The 18,239-nt window shown below is 31.8% G+C and overlaps 1 protein-coding gene across 4 annotated transcripts in view; it reads right to left on the reverse strand.

The window, feature by feature from the left end:
- Window positions 1-18,239, reverse strand: part of Trc (Serine/threonine-protein kinase tricornered) — a 136,643-nt gene that overhangs the window by 57,435 nt on the left and 60,969 nt on the right. Inside the window, exon 1 of one of the 4 annotated variants that reach the window (XM_083106920.1) lies at window positions 4,990-5,392. The exons of the other annotated variants lie outside the window; for them this stretch is intronic. Coding sequence (XP_082963046.1) covers window positions 4,990-5,077 — 88 coding nt within the window. The 5' untranslated portion in view covers window positions 5,078-5,392. Of the gene's footprint in view, window positions 1-4,989; window positions 5,393-18,239 lie in introns of those variants that run through there. 4 annotated transcript variants of the gene reach the window in all.

Here is an 18,239-nt window from a genome sequence, read left to right on the forward strand (position 1 = left end):
CTTTGATAGTAACATACGAATAAGACAGAAAAAAAGTAATAATGGATATAATAAAGCATTTTACACGCATACGAATAAATTATTAAAGACTTGATAAAACAATGTGACGCGCTAAATCACTTAAGAAACACTCCTAATTCTGCTAAGGAATATGAGTTTGTTAAGCTCCTTACGAAATCGCGAATTTCGGTCAAGATCGTATCTGGCAAGACCGGCGGCAAGCGCATCGATCGTAAGGATGTCAGACCGGAAGTGCCGAAAAGGAAAGGAGTTCTAGGTCGGGGGCTCGGTGAACCCAGCTGTAACCCAGTTTCACGAAATGCGTGGTCGGGTTCTCGCGATGCGTCACATACTACGCGCGAGTATGTGTGATATGTGCACATGGCACGCGCGCGTGTGGTCGGCCAATATAACTGATCGTATCATTGATCCATCATCGGCCATGCATGGCCGCGCGTACCCATTCTAACGATTGCCGATACTTTCGTCCCGATTAAATCACTCGCGTGAGCTTTTGTTTAAAACATGCCACACATATGAGAAATGTGAACGAGCTCTCACTCTCTCTCCTTCTTTTTCTCCCGCTCGCCTTTTTTACATCGATATTGCTAATTATAATGCATATATACATTAGGACACGTGCATATCGGATGACTCATTATGCGCTTTTCATCTGCTCCTTTATCTTCGAGTTGTGTTTCTAAATTTAAAATGGAATGATGCAAGCCAAAATGATGAGTGGATTTAAACGATATATTTTTTATTCGTCATATGTTGCATAGATTTATATTTCTTTATAATTTGCATATTTAAAGTATTTGTGTGTGTGTGAAGATTATAATAATATAATGATGAATATTTAAAATTTTTCCACCAAATTATTTTTATTAAACTACGATTCGTATCATTTATGAATGTATTTATGAATATTATAATTAATAACTGTAAAATACTAATGAATTATCAGTTTATTTTAATTCTAGTGGATACACACACGTATGAATGTACATTAGTGCTGAAAAAATAAAAGAGAAGAAGACTCGTTTCATCTATTTTTTTCTATATGTTATTTTCCACTACGATTTTATTCGTTCATTGAAATGTTTTTTGATGACAGGAAATTCATCAGGGGATATATATTGACTTCCGTCAAAAACATTTTGCGGAAGTACGCGCTATAGAACAAAAGTCAATGTCCAGAGCGTGCACATTGCAGGTTGACAATGGGACACTTTTATCAATAAAAATAATTTCACATGACAATGTTAGAGTTACTGTATTAGAAAGATATATATTTATTTGTGCGGTAATGTTACGTCTTCACTTTCATTCTTATCTAAGTTTCCTTTTCCTCCAATTTTTTATGAGTCGATAAATATTTCATATACGTGCAAACTTCTTCATTCTATTGCTAATTAAATAATATATATGTTAAAAAAAGCACTAGTATATATAAATATTTTTTCTCTCACAGTTTTTTCTTTCTTAATAAATCACTTTCTTCTGCAAATGCAAATATTTTTTCTCTCAGTTTTTTTTTCTTTTTTAATAAATTACTTTTTTTCTGCAAATGCAAATATTAATTAACATCTATTAATATTTTTTATATATATTTATTAATATTTATATCTTATATCAACATTAGAAATTAAAAAATTTTAATCGAGATTAAGCTTTGCGAAGATATAAATCATTTTCTTTCAATTTTAATAAAAATTCAACGTTTTAGATCACAATTAAAATTAATATTTAGCAGTAAATAATAGCATTTTATAAAGTTTTCATGAAAAGAAAAAATCGATCTTAAACATTCAAAAAATTGAAACAAAATTTCCGAACGATCGTTCAAAGGGCCATCTAATCAAAATGATGCGATAGCGATATAAGATTTTCCTTCTTGAGAAAAATGCGTGCTTTTTATCAAAAGGGCGGATCGGTACGGAAAGTTCATTATCGGCAAAGAGTGAAAGTGCATCCGCGTAGCGATTACCGCTTTGTTAACGACCGTCTTTTCCGGCAGCGCTTTCGCGCGAATCAGTAATTCCGTTCGGTCGAGCGATTTAGAATCGCACAGCACCGTTATCGGGGAGCAAACATCCAATCTACGTGCCCGAGGTGCAAGTCCGAGAATTACAATTGCAAAACGCCCACGAGTTTACGCAACGCAATCGCGCGCTATCGATGTTATAATCGCGCCTGTTTCTCGGAGCGAAATCGAAATGGATAAATAGGCTTTATGTCAAAAACAGGAACGCGCGTAAAGCGATGTTAGACTATAGATATGATTGCAGACACTACTACAGAGAGATTAGCTCTGATGATTGGAAAATAAATGGAGAATAGAAAAAACTATGCGTGTGTGTCTATAGAATTGAGTAAGAGAAAATGTACAGATAAATTAGCCAAGTAAAACTAAAATTATATTATGCAGAAAAATATTTTTCTGTTATCTTTTTTAATACAATTTTTTTTAAATTATGCCTTATTTAAATGCAACAGAAAATAATTATTTGTGAATGATTATTTAATTCACAAAAATTTTAAAACGAAAGGAATACAAGAATATAGCAGGCAATGTGTAAAACAGAGAAAGTTATTGTCCAATTCCAAGTTTATTTGATAGTATATTTGATTTATTACCAATTATCCGAAATATATTATCGGCGAACTAGCCAATAGTAAAAGAAATCATAGACCGAGAATAATATCGGCCGGCAAATAATTGATTTTGCGCGATAGCTCTTGTGGACGTTGTGCCTGTAAATGTCAAGAACTCTTCGCGAGGATACTATTATCCTAAACGCAAAAGGTACTATTATCCTAAACGTCCGTTTCTCGTTCTATGCTAAATTGTTTTCGCGATAATCAGCGGTTCGCGTTCTCCGCAGAAAATAACGCGGAGAGTTCTTTTGCACATTCGAGGGAGCAAAGAATCAATTTCACTTAGAGATAATACTGGAATAATTATAAAGCGGAAAAAGCGATTGCTATGCTAATTATAAAGTAGCTCCAATATTTTCTGGGGAAAGGAACATTTTATTATCATTAATTATCAGAATCAATCATGATTACAAGATTTTACCCAATTAAGTTTATATCATTATATCACTCTATATTATTGCATTACGGCGATATTATATTATTATATTAGTGTACGTCCTTCTCAATTTCCAGCTAATGTAATTAATATTCACAAAGACTCTCACAGATCCACTTTGCATGTCTCGATATCTGCAAATTCAATACTGATCTCGAGCCATTATCGTAAACGATCTCGCTAAATGTGGTCGTAAACGATCATCGTCACGCCTTTTTTCGATTTCAAACCTCCGCACACAATGTCAGAGAAAATATTACGGCGAGATTTTCCCGTTGTTGAGAATATCCTCGGTTGCTTTCACTCGTTTTTCCGCTTACTTTCTACAAACAAGCAGCCGCCTCCTTTTCTTTCTCTGCTCGTGTTGAGGAAACAGGAGCGACAAACGCGCTTTGCCGGCCTTTTTGTTTGCGCAATGAATGCTTGTCAACAACCAGAATTATGCTTCGGAGAAAAAGAGAGAAAGAGAAAGGATTATCACTTTCTGCTTTGAAGTCTCCGCGTTAAAGTCTATGTGCGAGATATACATTTAGTCTTAAATGCGATATCGTGTGATTCTTTCAGTGGGTTTTATAAACTTTTCTCGAGAGAAAGAAACATCTATTATTAATAAACATATGACTTAAATATTTTCATTTCAACGATTATTTTTACTTTATTTCGATTTTTAACGAAATATTAAAAAATTATACAGTTATTCTCGTTCAATATCACTCGACAAAGAGATGATAAGATGATAAGAGGAAGATTGATAATAAAAATGAACAAACGATAATACAAATTTCAAATTGGATAAATAAAGTTCGAAATTAAATCATACCTAGAACCGAGCATGAGATATTCAAAACATAAATATATGAAAGATAAAGTATTTATCAATACATTAATTTACATTTCATCTTTTCTTATCTCTAACAGAAATGAAAGCAATTTTCAATTCCTATTATTTCGAAAAAAATTAAGTCTTTAAGGGATCGTGCATATATTTACTCAGTATTACTGAAAAATTATCGGTGATTGTGGATAGAGATAAATTTGAATTATAATTAAATATAAAATATAAGAATTTGTAGCAAAATAAAATTATTATACAAAGTATGAAACCAAACATAAATTGAAATAAAATTTTCAGATATTATTTTCAAACTATTTCTCGTTATTTTCACATAAATTTCAAATGTAGCAGATAAAAATAAAAGATTAATCATAACGTTAAATAATACACATTAGAAAAAATCTAATAAAACAATAAACGTCGAAAAATTAAGAACCTATCAAATATAAATATGATAACAAGTTATAAGATTAATTCAATTTGTTGTATATGTGTGACACACAGAGAAAAATGTATACTGTGTATTCAAGTAAATATTATTTATTTTAAGTATATATCATAAGTTTGTATATCCGTAAATATATCATAAGTTCACCACAAGCATTAAATTTAATTGAATATATTCTGAATTTTAGTAAGTGCAGTATTTTAATCAAGAATATTAAATTAAAACAAAAATTTGGTTTGCTTACTACATAAAGTTGGCGTAAAGTAAGTTTGATTTTTCTTTGATACAACTTTACAATATTCTTGAAGAGAAAATAAATTCTTCTTTTGAGTACATGATAATAAGATTTTCTAACACTTGTGATGAGTATATTTTAAGATTATTATCAAGAACATATTCTTTGTTGAAGAAAACTATTACTTAAAAAAAGAAAAATAAACCGAGTAATTGCTTTTCTTGACAGTAGAATGATATTTTTCTCCGTGCATTGAGGTTGCATCCGAGATTCTGATAATCCACACACCCATAGAATCGATTCACTTTAAAAGGCAAGATATCCGCAAGATAACTAACAATAAGATCCTGCGATTTTTCGGACGGTGTACTGACCTGAGAGGTAGGATCTAGCGCAAGTGATGTAGCCGCACATCCGTCCTACCTTCGTCCACACGGTCTTGAAGAGCTCAGAGTTATACATCGGTAACAATGGCAACCACCTCCGATCTTCTCTTCCTCGATCGTTCCACCTCGATGGCGCCTCGCGTGAACGCGATGCAGTCGGCTCGCGCGTCACAAGGTACGTCTGCGCGAGTGTCGTTGAACCCACGCGCGAATTCACGCGGCGAAATGTCACAGCGAGTGGCGCACTTCCGAGATCGCGACGATGCGTGGGCAAGGCGAGGCCATCATTTTCTTACGGCCACAAGACGTCGACTGTCGATATCGAACTCGATGAATCACTGCGATTTCTCACTCGATCATTAGCCGCACGAACAATAAGGTGACATTTACTATCATAATGTTTGTTTATGTCATGCTATCGATCTTCGAGATACCTCTAAGCAATAAATAACGAGATGCTAAAATATTTATTTGAGAATTAAAAATGTTTCTCGTTCAAATAAAAGGTAATTCATTTAGATTTTGTATAAATCGGAAAAAAATTAGATATAATTGAAAATAAATGGAAATACATAAGTTTTGAAAAGAAGCTTTTTAGTTTTACTTTTGAGCTTACTATCAATTGCTGTCAAAGGTAAAAATATCACAATTTATCGAGTTTAATTAGAAGAAAAATATATATTTTATATTGAATATTTTTTCACACACACATAACTACGTAATTGTTCTCACTTTTTAACTTGCTTCTTAAACAGTATTATAATTTTAAAATATCCAATAATATTCTCCTGTTTAATAATATATTATTCTGAAGATTTTAAACTTTCAAATTTATCTTCTTCGCAAATATATAGCTATTATTCATCATTATCTTTGTGGCGAACTCTCTCTTCTCAATAATTCTCAATTTTATAATTTTTATCATCGAGAGTGATTTTCAAAGTGAAACTCTGAACAGTAAACTCTATACAGTAAAATATACGGTAGTCAACGAATGATACTAGAACGAGCGATCGAGTCGACACGATATATACGATTAATTGTGCTCCTTGACCCTTTTTATTAACTCCATCGTGGTACGAATTTATTGGTCGCGTGTTACATCACTGGAAAATACGTCACTTATATGCACAAGCATTTCGTGTGTCGTCATAACAATGTTCATACATGTAGTCTGCCACTCTTTAACCAGCTGAGAAAACACAAAATTACGCGTATACTCACAATTTTCTCGTCCGACGAGCTGGCGGTGATTGTACTCTTACATTGTCGCATGTGTGAGAGGCCATATATTTCAAACTGTTTAAACTGTGCGACCACCTGTCAGATAAACTCGTAATTTTAGAAACTTCGTATATAAAGTTTTGTAAGGCTTACGTCGAGCAATAAATCTCAAATTGCCTTTTTTTTAACAAGAACATAAGTCAACTTCAGAAAGAGTTTACAAAATTTTTACAAACTAAACATGGAATATGTATACAACTGATAATAAAATCTTATTTCTTCTTTAAGTTTAAATCTCTTATAATTCTTGGATTTATATTGCTATGGCAATTTTCGTGTTTATTTCGCAAATGTTCTTAAGTAATCGCAATCTTCACTGGCTTTTGACACGCGATTATATCCACGTATATTAAACTTATATATATAATGAAAATATGTTCTCATTTTAATATCTGATTATTTTCACTCGACAACAATATCATCATCATCCTCTCATGTAACCTTTATTTTAAAATGATAAAATCATGATCAGATATATGTAAACAAAATCACTTCGTATTAATTATATTTACTATCTACTTATTGTATTTATAAATATTATATTGCTAATCAACAATCAAAAAATTGTAAAATTGTATTGAACATATTCCGGTTAATATGCTTCAAAAGTTAAATATCAAAATAGCTGCAATTTGAGAGAATTAAATAAAAAAATTTTTTCCCACACATTTCTCAATTATATAAATCTATAAAAATAGAATTTGATCGAATCCCTGTCAACATCAAAATTGCATTTTTATATCCTCTGAGGTTTAAAAAAACTATTAACTTGTTCATTAAAAAAAAATAATTTAACTTTTATTCATTTGAGAAAAGCATTATGTTTTTGATGTTGTTTTATTCTTGTATATGCTCAGATATTATTTGCAAGGATCACAATTAATATTCTCAGATATTATTTTTTTTTGAACTTGAATTATCAGCGCAAATAGAGAAGTAAAAAAGCACAAATGTAAAAAAAAAGATGGTGTTTGCGAAAACGCACTGCACTTTGATAAATACATATGTCGTCACACAACGATAACAAAAATGATTAAAATTTCTGCTTCTCGTCTATGACTTGACAAATACAAAAAATGGCATTAACGTTTTTATCTTGGAAAAATGCTTCCCTCTATCTAACGTTATCGAACGGTATACGTATATTTTCTATGATATACTAAGAATTAAGTTGATCTCACATTAAAGCAACTCGCATGATTGCTGGATATCTATTAATAATTTTCACTTCAATGATAATAAAACTCGAAATAATTTTTATTATTTAATCTTTTTTTCTTTATTGTAATACTACTCGTACAATCAAGATGTAGAGTTTTTAGATACAAAGCAACATAACTCATTATTTAACATGATAATTTTGTAATTTTAAATTAAATGTCACGATTAAATGAATTTTAATCATTTCTCACATTTTCAACTTTTACGAATAATTTACAAATTTTCGAGAATGCATTTCTTTGGCAAGTTTTACGAATATTAATATCGAATAAATGTTTATATCTTGCAATTCTTTTTTATTTAAATCATATACTTATTCGAATTTCAATGTTTATTTAATGGTAATAAAAGATTGAAAAAAATATAAAGAAATTAAATTTTTCGCAAGTTGCTAAAAAATGTTAAATAGGTGCAATATAAGATTATACAATTATGCACGAGATGATCGAGTACATTTTTCCGTTGTGTGGCTTCAATATTAGATTAAAATCACTGCAAATAAGCATCTAGATTCACAGTTTCCGAATAATAATAAATTTCAAATGACAGGCATTTAAATGTCACAGCGTTTCTGGTGTCCTTGCAAAATCAATGAAGAATACAAAATAGATTCCGCCTTCAGCAACATATCACTCAATGTTACGCAATATCTGTTGTCATCAATATCTCGTCTCTCCTAATCTTTTATACAGCAATTTTATGGTGACAAAAACTCATTTTGTCGTTACAAGACCTACAAATAATAAAAATAGCGAATGCGAGAAAAATAAAAATTTTTTTTTAATAAAACATCTTTTATTTTGTAATAATAATCGTTGTCTCTAATTTTTTTCGTACATTACTTTCAATATTAATAGATAATTATGACATGCACAACAAAAATTATAATAATCAAAACTTGAATTTTCTGACTTTAATATTACTCACTAATATTTTCCAGTGTTAGTTTTAAGTGATTGATATAGTCCTATGTCAAGTACATGATAATTTTCTGACACGTGCTAATAAAAATAGTTTGCATAGTGATAACTGAGTTCTCTAATACCTTCAAAATATCGTAATCTCTCAATATCAATATTACACACCTAAATTACGAAACATCAGGTAATATGGTGATATAATTTCATTAGTCACGATAAAATTTACATTCACACACAACAATAAAAAATGAAATTCTTTCTAATTATTGTAAAATATTTCACAAATTTTTAAATATTTTTCAATAGTTACTGCAAAAAAAATATCCGTTCAATAATAATCACATTTCTTCTAATTATTCTAAAATTTATAGTACAATTTTTTGCTATAATAATGTTGCATATAATATCTAAATCGTACAATGTTAAATATTGTGTACAATAGTATCGAGTTGCAAGTTCGTTTAATTCGAATCTCGTTGCATGCGCATCGACTTCCTTCCTCTCGATGCAATGTGTGCACAAGCAGTCATGTGTAAAAATGTGCGATTCAAACTTCACTCACTCAAGCGTGCGAGATTTACTATATTTATAGTACACATGTACTCGAAAAATAATAGCGAAGAATCGACAAGCTATTGAAGAGTTTGACAAAAGCTTTAACTTTTTCTTCCTTCAAATCTATTTCTTTGCAAAAGAAGTATCATCGCTTGTGTCCCAGAAAAGTGGCTCTTTAATTTATAAATAAAATGTAATTAATTTTAAAAACCTACCCTTCTTAAAATTAACAAAATTGTTCACACTATCTTTCATAATTTGACACTGTTGCACCTGAATTGAAACTTCAATTGTATCGCGTATATATATATATCTCTCTCGTTTATTCTGAAATACACTCGAAAGTTAGAAAGGACTAGTTAAAGATTCTTCCTCCGAAGGGATTGAAACTTTTGCAACGAATTTACGCGCGCCACTAAGTTTATAAATCGCTCACATTCAAGACCCGTACCGAGAAACTTAGCGTTTGGATGTTCGATATAAATTTTGCTGAAGTTGATTTCACAATTATCAAAAATGCAATTGGGCTGACCGTTCGCGAATAAATATCGAGATTATTTTCGCCCATTTACACCGCGCAAGCTCGGATTACATACGCTCTCGATGTCCGATATTAATCGAAGCGATTTATACGCACGAGCTAAGTTTCGAACCGGTCGCGCGTGCTCGAGCTGACTGACTAAGTGACTGACTGACTGACTGGCTGACACTAATGCGAGTGGAGGATTCGTGTGTGGTAGGATCGGGGAACGACTTTTGTACCCACGCACAACTTTGCCTTTACGAGTAGAGAAAATGGACGCAAGAGTACGTGTCGTATGTCTATGCATGTGTGTTACAGGTGCGTCGTACATGCGTATGAGTGAACGTTTGAGCGATAGTGTCCGTGCTCGATGTGGAAATACGTGTGAATCGCGCATATTAAAAACTCGTTAATTCTAAAGAAAGGAAACTGGCTGTTTGGTCCGTGTAATACTGACACAAATCGACTCTTTCTATGACAAATATGAAATGACAAATTTTGCGCAAATATGATATCTTATCAATCTTAATTTAAATCAAATTAAATGGAATTTTAATTCTGTTTAATAGAATATAATTTAACATAATTCTAAATATAATTGTGAATTTATATTCCAATTTAATTTATTTTTTTATTCATTAACGTCAAACATCGAGAAAGTATGGGAAGCTTTACTTTAATTGGCACCAAACGTTGGGACGAACCGAGTAAATTTATTGGTTTAATCATATGCGGAAAATAAAAAATTAAAAGCAGGATTATATATCAGATGTTGCTCATTTTTCTGATAATGTTGAAAAATAAAATATCAATAACTCATGAAATTATTCAGTTAGTCAAGAACTCGTTATCGTCTTAAGAACTCGTCTTTCGTCATAAAAATTTATATACTTGTGCACTTTGACGAGACCGGTAAATTACAATTCTTATTTTTAGTTTCTACTTCACACGCGCGATTATACGTTTGCTGACGCTGGCAAGGATGCATTCGCGCCGATAATACGATATCATTGTTTTGAACGTTTTCTTAATCTTCCCTAGAGTATCAAGGTCGATAAAAGAATCCGAGATTACCGAGACATTTATTTCGCTTTTCCTGGCACGATTCCAACGGAGTCGGATCGTTAACCGGAAGCAGAGTGCCGGAATGAGCACCATCAAGACGAAATTTGTGCTACATGCGATGGAGGCACTCGGATGAACTCGTGCGCTCGCTTAACTTTCCGCTCGGTTTTTCTACAGAATTGCGATTCTAGTTACTAAAGTTGCATTAAACCAGATACACGAACAGCATCTCAAAGTTGTACTCTAACAAAAGCACCAATCAAAAATCTGCAGAGTAATTCTAATAATTAATTAGATATTAAATAGCACTTTTAATATAATACAGTATTAAATTAATGCCATATTTTTTATGATGCATTCATGCACAAATATTGTTTCGAATAAATATATGTCTTTAAATCGATAGATTTAAATAATTTTGCACTTACCAAAAATTCAATATTTAAATTTTACTTTTTTTTAAATTGCTAATTAAGTAATATTAATTAAATAATGCTTAATTCCTAACTGTGATGATTTCACATATAGAACGTTGCAGTAATATATTATATCCCTCATCTGTAATTGCATATTATAAAAGATTAATAGCATTTCTTTCTCGTTACTTTTAGAGAGATATTAATTATGTAATTTTATAAAATCACATACATATATGAGATTTTATTAAGTTACATAATTATATTATATTATAATCATATCTCTCTAAAAATAGCGAGAAAGATGTATAATTATTTGATAGATTAAATATATCACTGTTATAAAGCGAGTTAAAAACACGTCTCAACGAGTCGCATTCGATGAGACACTTCCTATTAGCGTCTAGCTGACGACGGTGGAGGGCAAAAAAAATAACAATTATTAATTCGCAACTGCGTGGCGAAGGGGCGAACCAACGATGTGGCTGACAATGAGTTCAGTTCGCTTGGCCCCAATCGACGGCCGTGGTGACGCCATCGATATAAAGTTGCATGCGTGTGTTGACTAACTGTACCTCGCACGAAAGTATGAGCGGTATACATATACGCAAACAAACAGGGTGTCCCAGAACCATCACCATTCCTCTCAACTATAAGGACACGGAGAGAATCATGGTCTCATTATCGATATGAATAATCATTGTCGCGTTTAATGGCAATAGTCATTGACTTATAAACGAATGGAAAATCGAACGGTGGTAAATTCGCATCGACCTGATCTCTAACGGTCTTAGAAAAATTATTAAAATTGCAAACTATAAAAATGGATTACGAATTTTTATCCAATTTCTCAATAAATTATTTCAAATCTTCAGATTTGAGAAGAATCATTCAATTAAAAATATAAAATAGGGAATGAATGTAAGAAATTAAATAAAATACTAGTTAATAACTCCAATCAATTTTTTTTTGCTAGACTTTAAATATTTATAATTTTATTGAAAATTAATAAACTGATTAAAAAATAATAATTATTTCTAATCGAAGAATTTATAAGCTGCAGGCGACAACTGCAAATCACTCTATGTATATAAATGATATCCACATACACAAATGCTACGATAAATGTGTGTATGCGCGTGTATGTGTGTATAATAAACGACAAAAAGATAGTCGTTCTCGTACGTGCTCCGGCACGTAATACGAAGGAGACGGTTGCGAGCGCGATGACACAAATAAATGTCGATTATTCTCGTTATCTTGCGACCGCGTAGCACCAGAGACAATGCAACGAGATGAGGCGGGCGTCGACTTTTAATAGTCGCGTCGACTGAAAAGCCTTCGAGGGAAATGAAAATTTTACTCGTGGCATTTTGACGTTATATTCGAATTATGTATATATCGCGCACATTAAATATGTAGATGTAAGGCCATTAGATACCGTAGGCAAGCGGAAGTGTATTAATGTCTGCGCTCGATATTTTTCTCGCTTGTCTGTCTACTGAATGTAATCATGGATTACAGAATAAAAAGATACAAAGTATCATTTTTATTACACGTATCATTTGCTGCGCGATTATTTCACACATTTTAACTTTGCTCCTGGCAGTACCTAAAAAATCATTGTAATAAGATAATTTCACTCTCGAGTTTATTTTTCGAAATTAATTTTAACTATGAAATCAAATTTTTTGAAAAAATATTGAAATATTTTTTTAATACACTGAGAAAAAAAAGTTGTTAACTTGACTAAACCATTCAACTAAATTATTATTTTTCTAATTGAAATATTTAACTATTTAAATTAAATAATACATATTAAATCTAACATGACATCTATTTAACTTAAATATTTAAAAAAATAATTCAATTAAAAAATAATAATTTAGTTGAACGGTTTGGTCAAGTTAACAACTTTTTTTTCTCAGTGTATAACAAAATCTTAATATTTTTTAGAAATAATAATAACAATTATAATTTTTCTGCTAGTGCCAATTTATATTTTACATGATAATAAAAGTATGAATAAAAAAGATAGACAAGAGAGTGATATAAAACAAGAAGAAAGAGAATTCAAGTATCCAACGGTGTCCGTAAAATCCCGAGTTAACTAATTTCGTTTAACGGTCTCCTGTCCTTCTTTGCGAGACCTATCACGAGTGAACTATAATGTAGGCCGACAGAGAAAATTGAGTTAACTGCGCTTAGCGCTAAGTGAGTCGTTACACTTACACTTACAACTTTGTGACTAACAAACTTATAAATAGCCGTCGTGAAATGAAAAGTACTAGAGCCGTTAATAATATATTTTTGCCGAAACCTCGTTTAGCATTACGGGTCTTGCAATTTTACGAAACGAAGTCTGGAACTAACCCGCTTTCATGCGTTTTTTATTAGTTTCATAAAATTGTAGTAAATATCTCTCGCGGACGTTTTATACATCACTCTCACATATGACCATCGATATATGACACGGTAATAGAAAATTACAAGGAGATTGAAAGGGAAGGAGATACATGTTTATATTACTCAGCTTGATAGGGAGCACAACAGAGGAGATTAATGTTACGTAATAGATAGTAATTAGAAGACTAGCGCGCTACGTCAGCCGCGTTTAATCGTAGTTGGTCGCGCCGGTAAAATTGGAGCGGCTGCTAATCGGTAATCCAACTCTCGCAAGCACCCACGCGATATCCTTGCACGATGTGAAAACGAGGCGTCCCCGACACACGGGCGTCACACGACGAAACAATATCCGCGCTCTCAATGGCAAGCCATGCTTGTCCACCGGTCAGGTACGCCGCGAGTTGTCAGGGTCTGTCTCAGATAAACTAGATGCACGCATCTAGGCCTTATACTTTTTAGGATTTCATAAATAATAGAAACAGATGGAAAGAAAAAATTAGTTTGTACTAAAGAAGGTGTCTAAGAATTTTTAAGCATGGATGTCAAGACCAATTTGAAAAGAATCTGGATAAAAATCAAAATTACTTTTCTTGCGATTGTATAATACATACAGGGTGTCCCAAACCACCCGTACACCCCTTTTAAAATGAAAATAAGTGGCTTTTATCAAAAATCGCGAACAATTTTTAAGTAAATGGGGTACGCTCTATCAAATGGTGATATTTTCAACTTTTGATTCCGACCGGAAATACGCCATCCAGATCGGAAGTTGAATTTTTTTAGGGGAACATGGTTCTTTTTATTACAGATTCGAATTGTACGTGAAAAAATAAGAAACTTTTGTACCAAAGATTTTTTCTGAAAGTGCCTCTGTCAATCTTAAAATTGACCTTGAAAATAACTGTGATGAAATAATGAAGGTCAATTTTAAGATTGACAGAGGCACTTTTAGAAAAAACGTTTGATACAAAAGTTTCTTATTTTTTCACGTACAATTCGAATCTGTAATAAAAAGTACCATGTTCCCCTAAAAAAATTCAACTTCCGATCCGGATGACGTATTTCCGGTCGGAATCAAAAGTTGAAAATATCACCATTTGATAGAGCGTACCCGATTTACTTAAAAATTGTTTGCGATTTTTGATAAAAGCCATTTATTTTCATTTTAAAAGGGGTGTACGGTGGTCTGGGACACCCTGTATATTTTAACTATTGTGCACAAAAATTTGGCTAACAGCTCATATGCGTGGCTTTAATATCCTTGCCTTTAATATTATATTCTGGACTTAAAAAAAAAACAAATTAAAATTAATTTTTGAGATCTTACATAAGTTAAAGTGTACGCTTAATGCATGGGATACGTAACAAATATTTCATCATGTTTCAAGATTCAATATAAAGAAAATACAAGATTCTTATATAAATTTTCTTTTAATTTTTTAAAGCCTATTTGTGGACTAAAATTATCATTTTTTGTGTTCGAAATAAAAAGAAAATTTGGAACGTTATATAATAACAAAGCTGGCAAAACTAGCAGTCACAGAGTCACAGAGAATATATACTTGAAATAAAAATATTTGGCAGTTTTAAAAAAACAGCGCAAGCTTGCAGATATTTAAAGCGAGAGAGAGGCATGCGTCGTTGAACTTGCGTTGTTCTATCCGGGCGACGCATAAAAATACAATGCCCGCGGTCGAAGAATAAACGTTGACGCGATCGATGAAATAAACAGCGTTATAGCTTAAGTTTGTACGATGCGGAAAAACGCATTGCTCCGATAAAAAATCTGTAGAAAAAATAAATCACCGCTCCTTTAAAGCGATTGGATAAAATCGCACGTTACCTTGCGTTACTGTATGAATATGAAAAAACATGCAAAAAAAGAATACGCATGGATATTAGACGTTAGAGACGAAATATTAAAAGCAAACACGTTTTTCGAATCGATTGGACAAATGTATCGGATATTTTTATCGCTTAAGTGCTATGTAATTATTATAAAAATGGACGATTTTTTTCTCAAAACGAGTTTTATCTTTCTTATTAAATTAGATTTCAACATAAGTGCCGAATAACACATATATTTTAACCGATAAGTGCCAGGAAATTGTATTGCATGTCATAACTTCCACAAAAATTTTTGTGAGAATTAATAAAAATGTCAAATTTTCATACATGAAATAGTTAATAAAAATGTGTGAGAAAATATACATAATATCTTATATAAAAGAACGAAAAGAGAATTAGAATCTTTTTTTTATATTTTTCTACAATTTAATTTTGTAAATTATTAATCCTTAATTTTTTTGTACAAGAGCATTGTACAAAAAAATTAAGGATCCTCATTGTGTTATAAATTTGACATTTACAACATATACACTTTTGAAGTCTGCATTTCTTAAAATAGTTCTCACGCTAAAAATCTATGCTAAAGAAAACTCACCGATATTTAACTGTAAATCCCGCTAATTTTACTTGTGTACATTCCCATGTGCACTACAATCAAGTATAGTGCATCAAGGATAGCTTAACTGTCGAGAATTAGGAATGATCGATGGATGCTTCTAATACACGATATTTCTTTCTCTCTCTTTCTCTCTATCCCTATCTCTTCCATCCACTAGATTCTCTAGTGTACCTATCTATTGATCATGTCTATACTGTGGGAAAATTTTCATCGCAAGATATAGCAATAATTGCTTCAGGTAGAGAGTATCTCCAATGCCTTGAAAACCTTTTACTCACCAAAGCAAGAAAGGAATTTCATAGAAAGATAAATATATACTTAAAGAAATAATAAGGTAAAAATAATAGAAAAAATATCTAGACCAAATTAATATCTATAATAATTTTTCAAAAGAGGAAAATATATAATATATCAGTAAAGACATCGTACATAAAGGATCGTGAAAGAATACTTATATTATTTCTGCGAAAGCTATTCTACATTTATTTAGAGCGTAAATATAATTATCCATTAAAATATAACAATCTCCACATTCATTCGTATCATAAAAGATCTTCTAAAGATACATCCATTATATTTTTTTTTCATCGCATTATCGTTATTGAAGCAAATATACAACATATCCCAGATTTGTGCTACGCTTTTATCTGTAGATTTTTCAAACAATTTAGGCTACTTTAATCAAGATATGTATATAAATATTTAAATATGTACTGTAATTTTTGAAGATAAAAATCATACATATACAGGGTGAGCCATTTTAAGTTACCCACCCCAATAACTTTTTTATTTTTGAATGTACAACAAAATGTTTCAAATAAAAGTTGCTTGACTTCGAGGGGGACAGAAGATGGTGGCAAAAATTTGACCTTGGATAGTCATTTGAAGGTCACATAAAGGTCACCTTCAATTTCTTAAATGGAACCTACTATTTTTCATTACATATTCTTGTAGCTTATCTCGAGAGCTTTCCAAAACACTATAATTAAGTACCTTTTCGTTAAGTACTTTTTGAGTTATGAGGCTTGAAATAATTTCTTAATTTTACATAAACCGTAAAATATCTTGTAAAATATTCATTTTTCGATTACCTTAATACTTTTACGTACAAAATAATGAGAGGAATCAATTGGTGTAAAGAAAACACATAATTGTTTCGAAAGAAAAAGTGTAATTTGCAATTAACAATTACATTTTTTTTTTTCAAAACAATTATGTGTTTTCTTTACACCAATTGATTCCTCTCATTATTTTGTACATAAAAGTATTAAGGTAAGATAATCGAAAAATGAATATTTTACAAGATATTTTACGATTTATGTAAAATTAAGAAATTATTTCAAGCCTCATAACTCAAACAGTACTTAACGAAAAGGTACTTAATTATAGTGTTTTGGAAAGCTCTCGAGATAAGCTACAAGAATATGCAATGAAAAATAGTAGGTTCCATTTAAGAAATTGAAGGTGACCTTTATGTGACCTTCAAATGACTATCCAAGGTCAAATTTTTGCCACCGTCTTCTGTCCCCCTCGAAGTCAAGCAACTTTTATTTGAAACATTTTGTTCTACATTCAAAAATAAAAAAGTTATTGGGGTGGGTAACTTAAAATGGCTCACCCTGTATATAGTAAATATATGTGCGTATGTACATATGTATATATGTATATATATATTACAATATAAAAAAATTTCTTTTCGCAATTCGCGTAAATTTACGGCCGCAATTAAGCTTTTTGTAAATTGCAGCGCGATAACAAGGACGGATTAGAAACTGGCGTCGATATATAGCCCAGGAGAATAGCGGGCACCGTGAGATTAACCGCTGCACTTAGGAACCGCTAAGAACAGACCCATTACATAGAAAGGTGCTAAATGTGGCTTCGCGAAGTGGTTCTGTCCGCGCGCACCTCGCATCTCGACGATACATAGAGAAGTTTATGACGCGGGCGATGTATGTATCGCCGCCCACAATGACAAATGTACGACTATCGCGTATTTATCCTCTCGAAAGTCGACAAAGCGCTCTCAAGATTAGTCTCAAACTACGAAACTGACGAAAACCGAGTAATGACGGTGTAGCGCGATGTAATTACGCTAAGTGCGACCGTTACGACCGCACGAATGTGGTCGGCTTTATTAATTATTCAACGAAACATTATATACGGTAATTTCGACACAAAAGTTTTACGTGATCACGAAACACTTCGTTCAAGAAAAAAATTATGATAAAAAATTATACTGTTTAATATTTCTGCGCTATTGAAATATCTTTAATATTGCATCTCGTGATCGCATGATACTTTTTTATGTCTTATTTTCCGCAGAAAATCTATTTTTCTAATGTATTATCTATCCAAAAATATATTTGCGCGTGTCTTGT

The sequence above is a fragment of the Camponotus vicinus genome, unplaced genomic scaffold, assembly GCF_025532165.1.
Source record: "Camponotus vicinus isolate PSW18456_S1 unplaced genomic scaffold, iyCamVici1.0 SCAF_1, whole genome shotgun sequence".
NCBI classification, from domain to species: Eukaryota; Metazoa; Arthropoda; class Insecta; order Hymenoptera; family Formicidae; genus Camponotus; species Camponotus vicinus.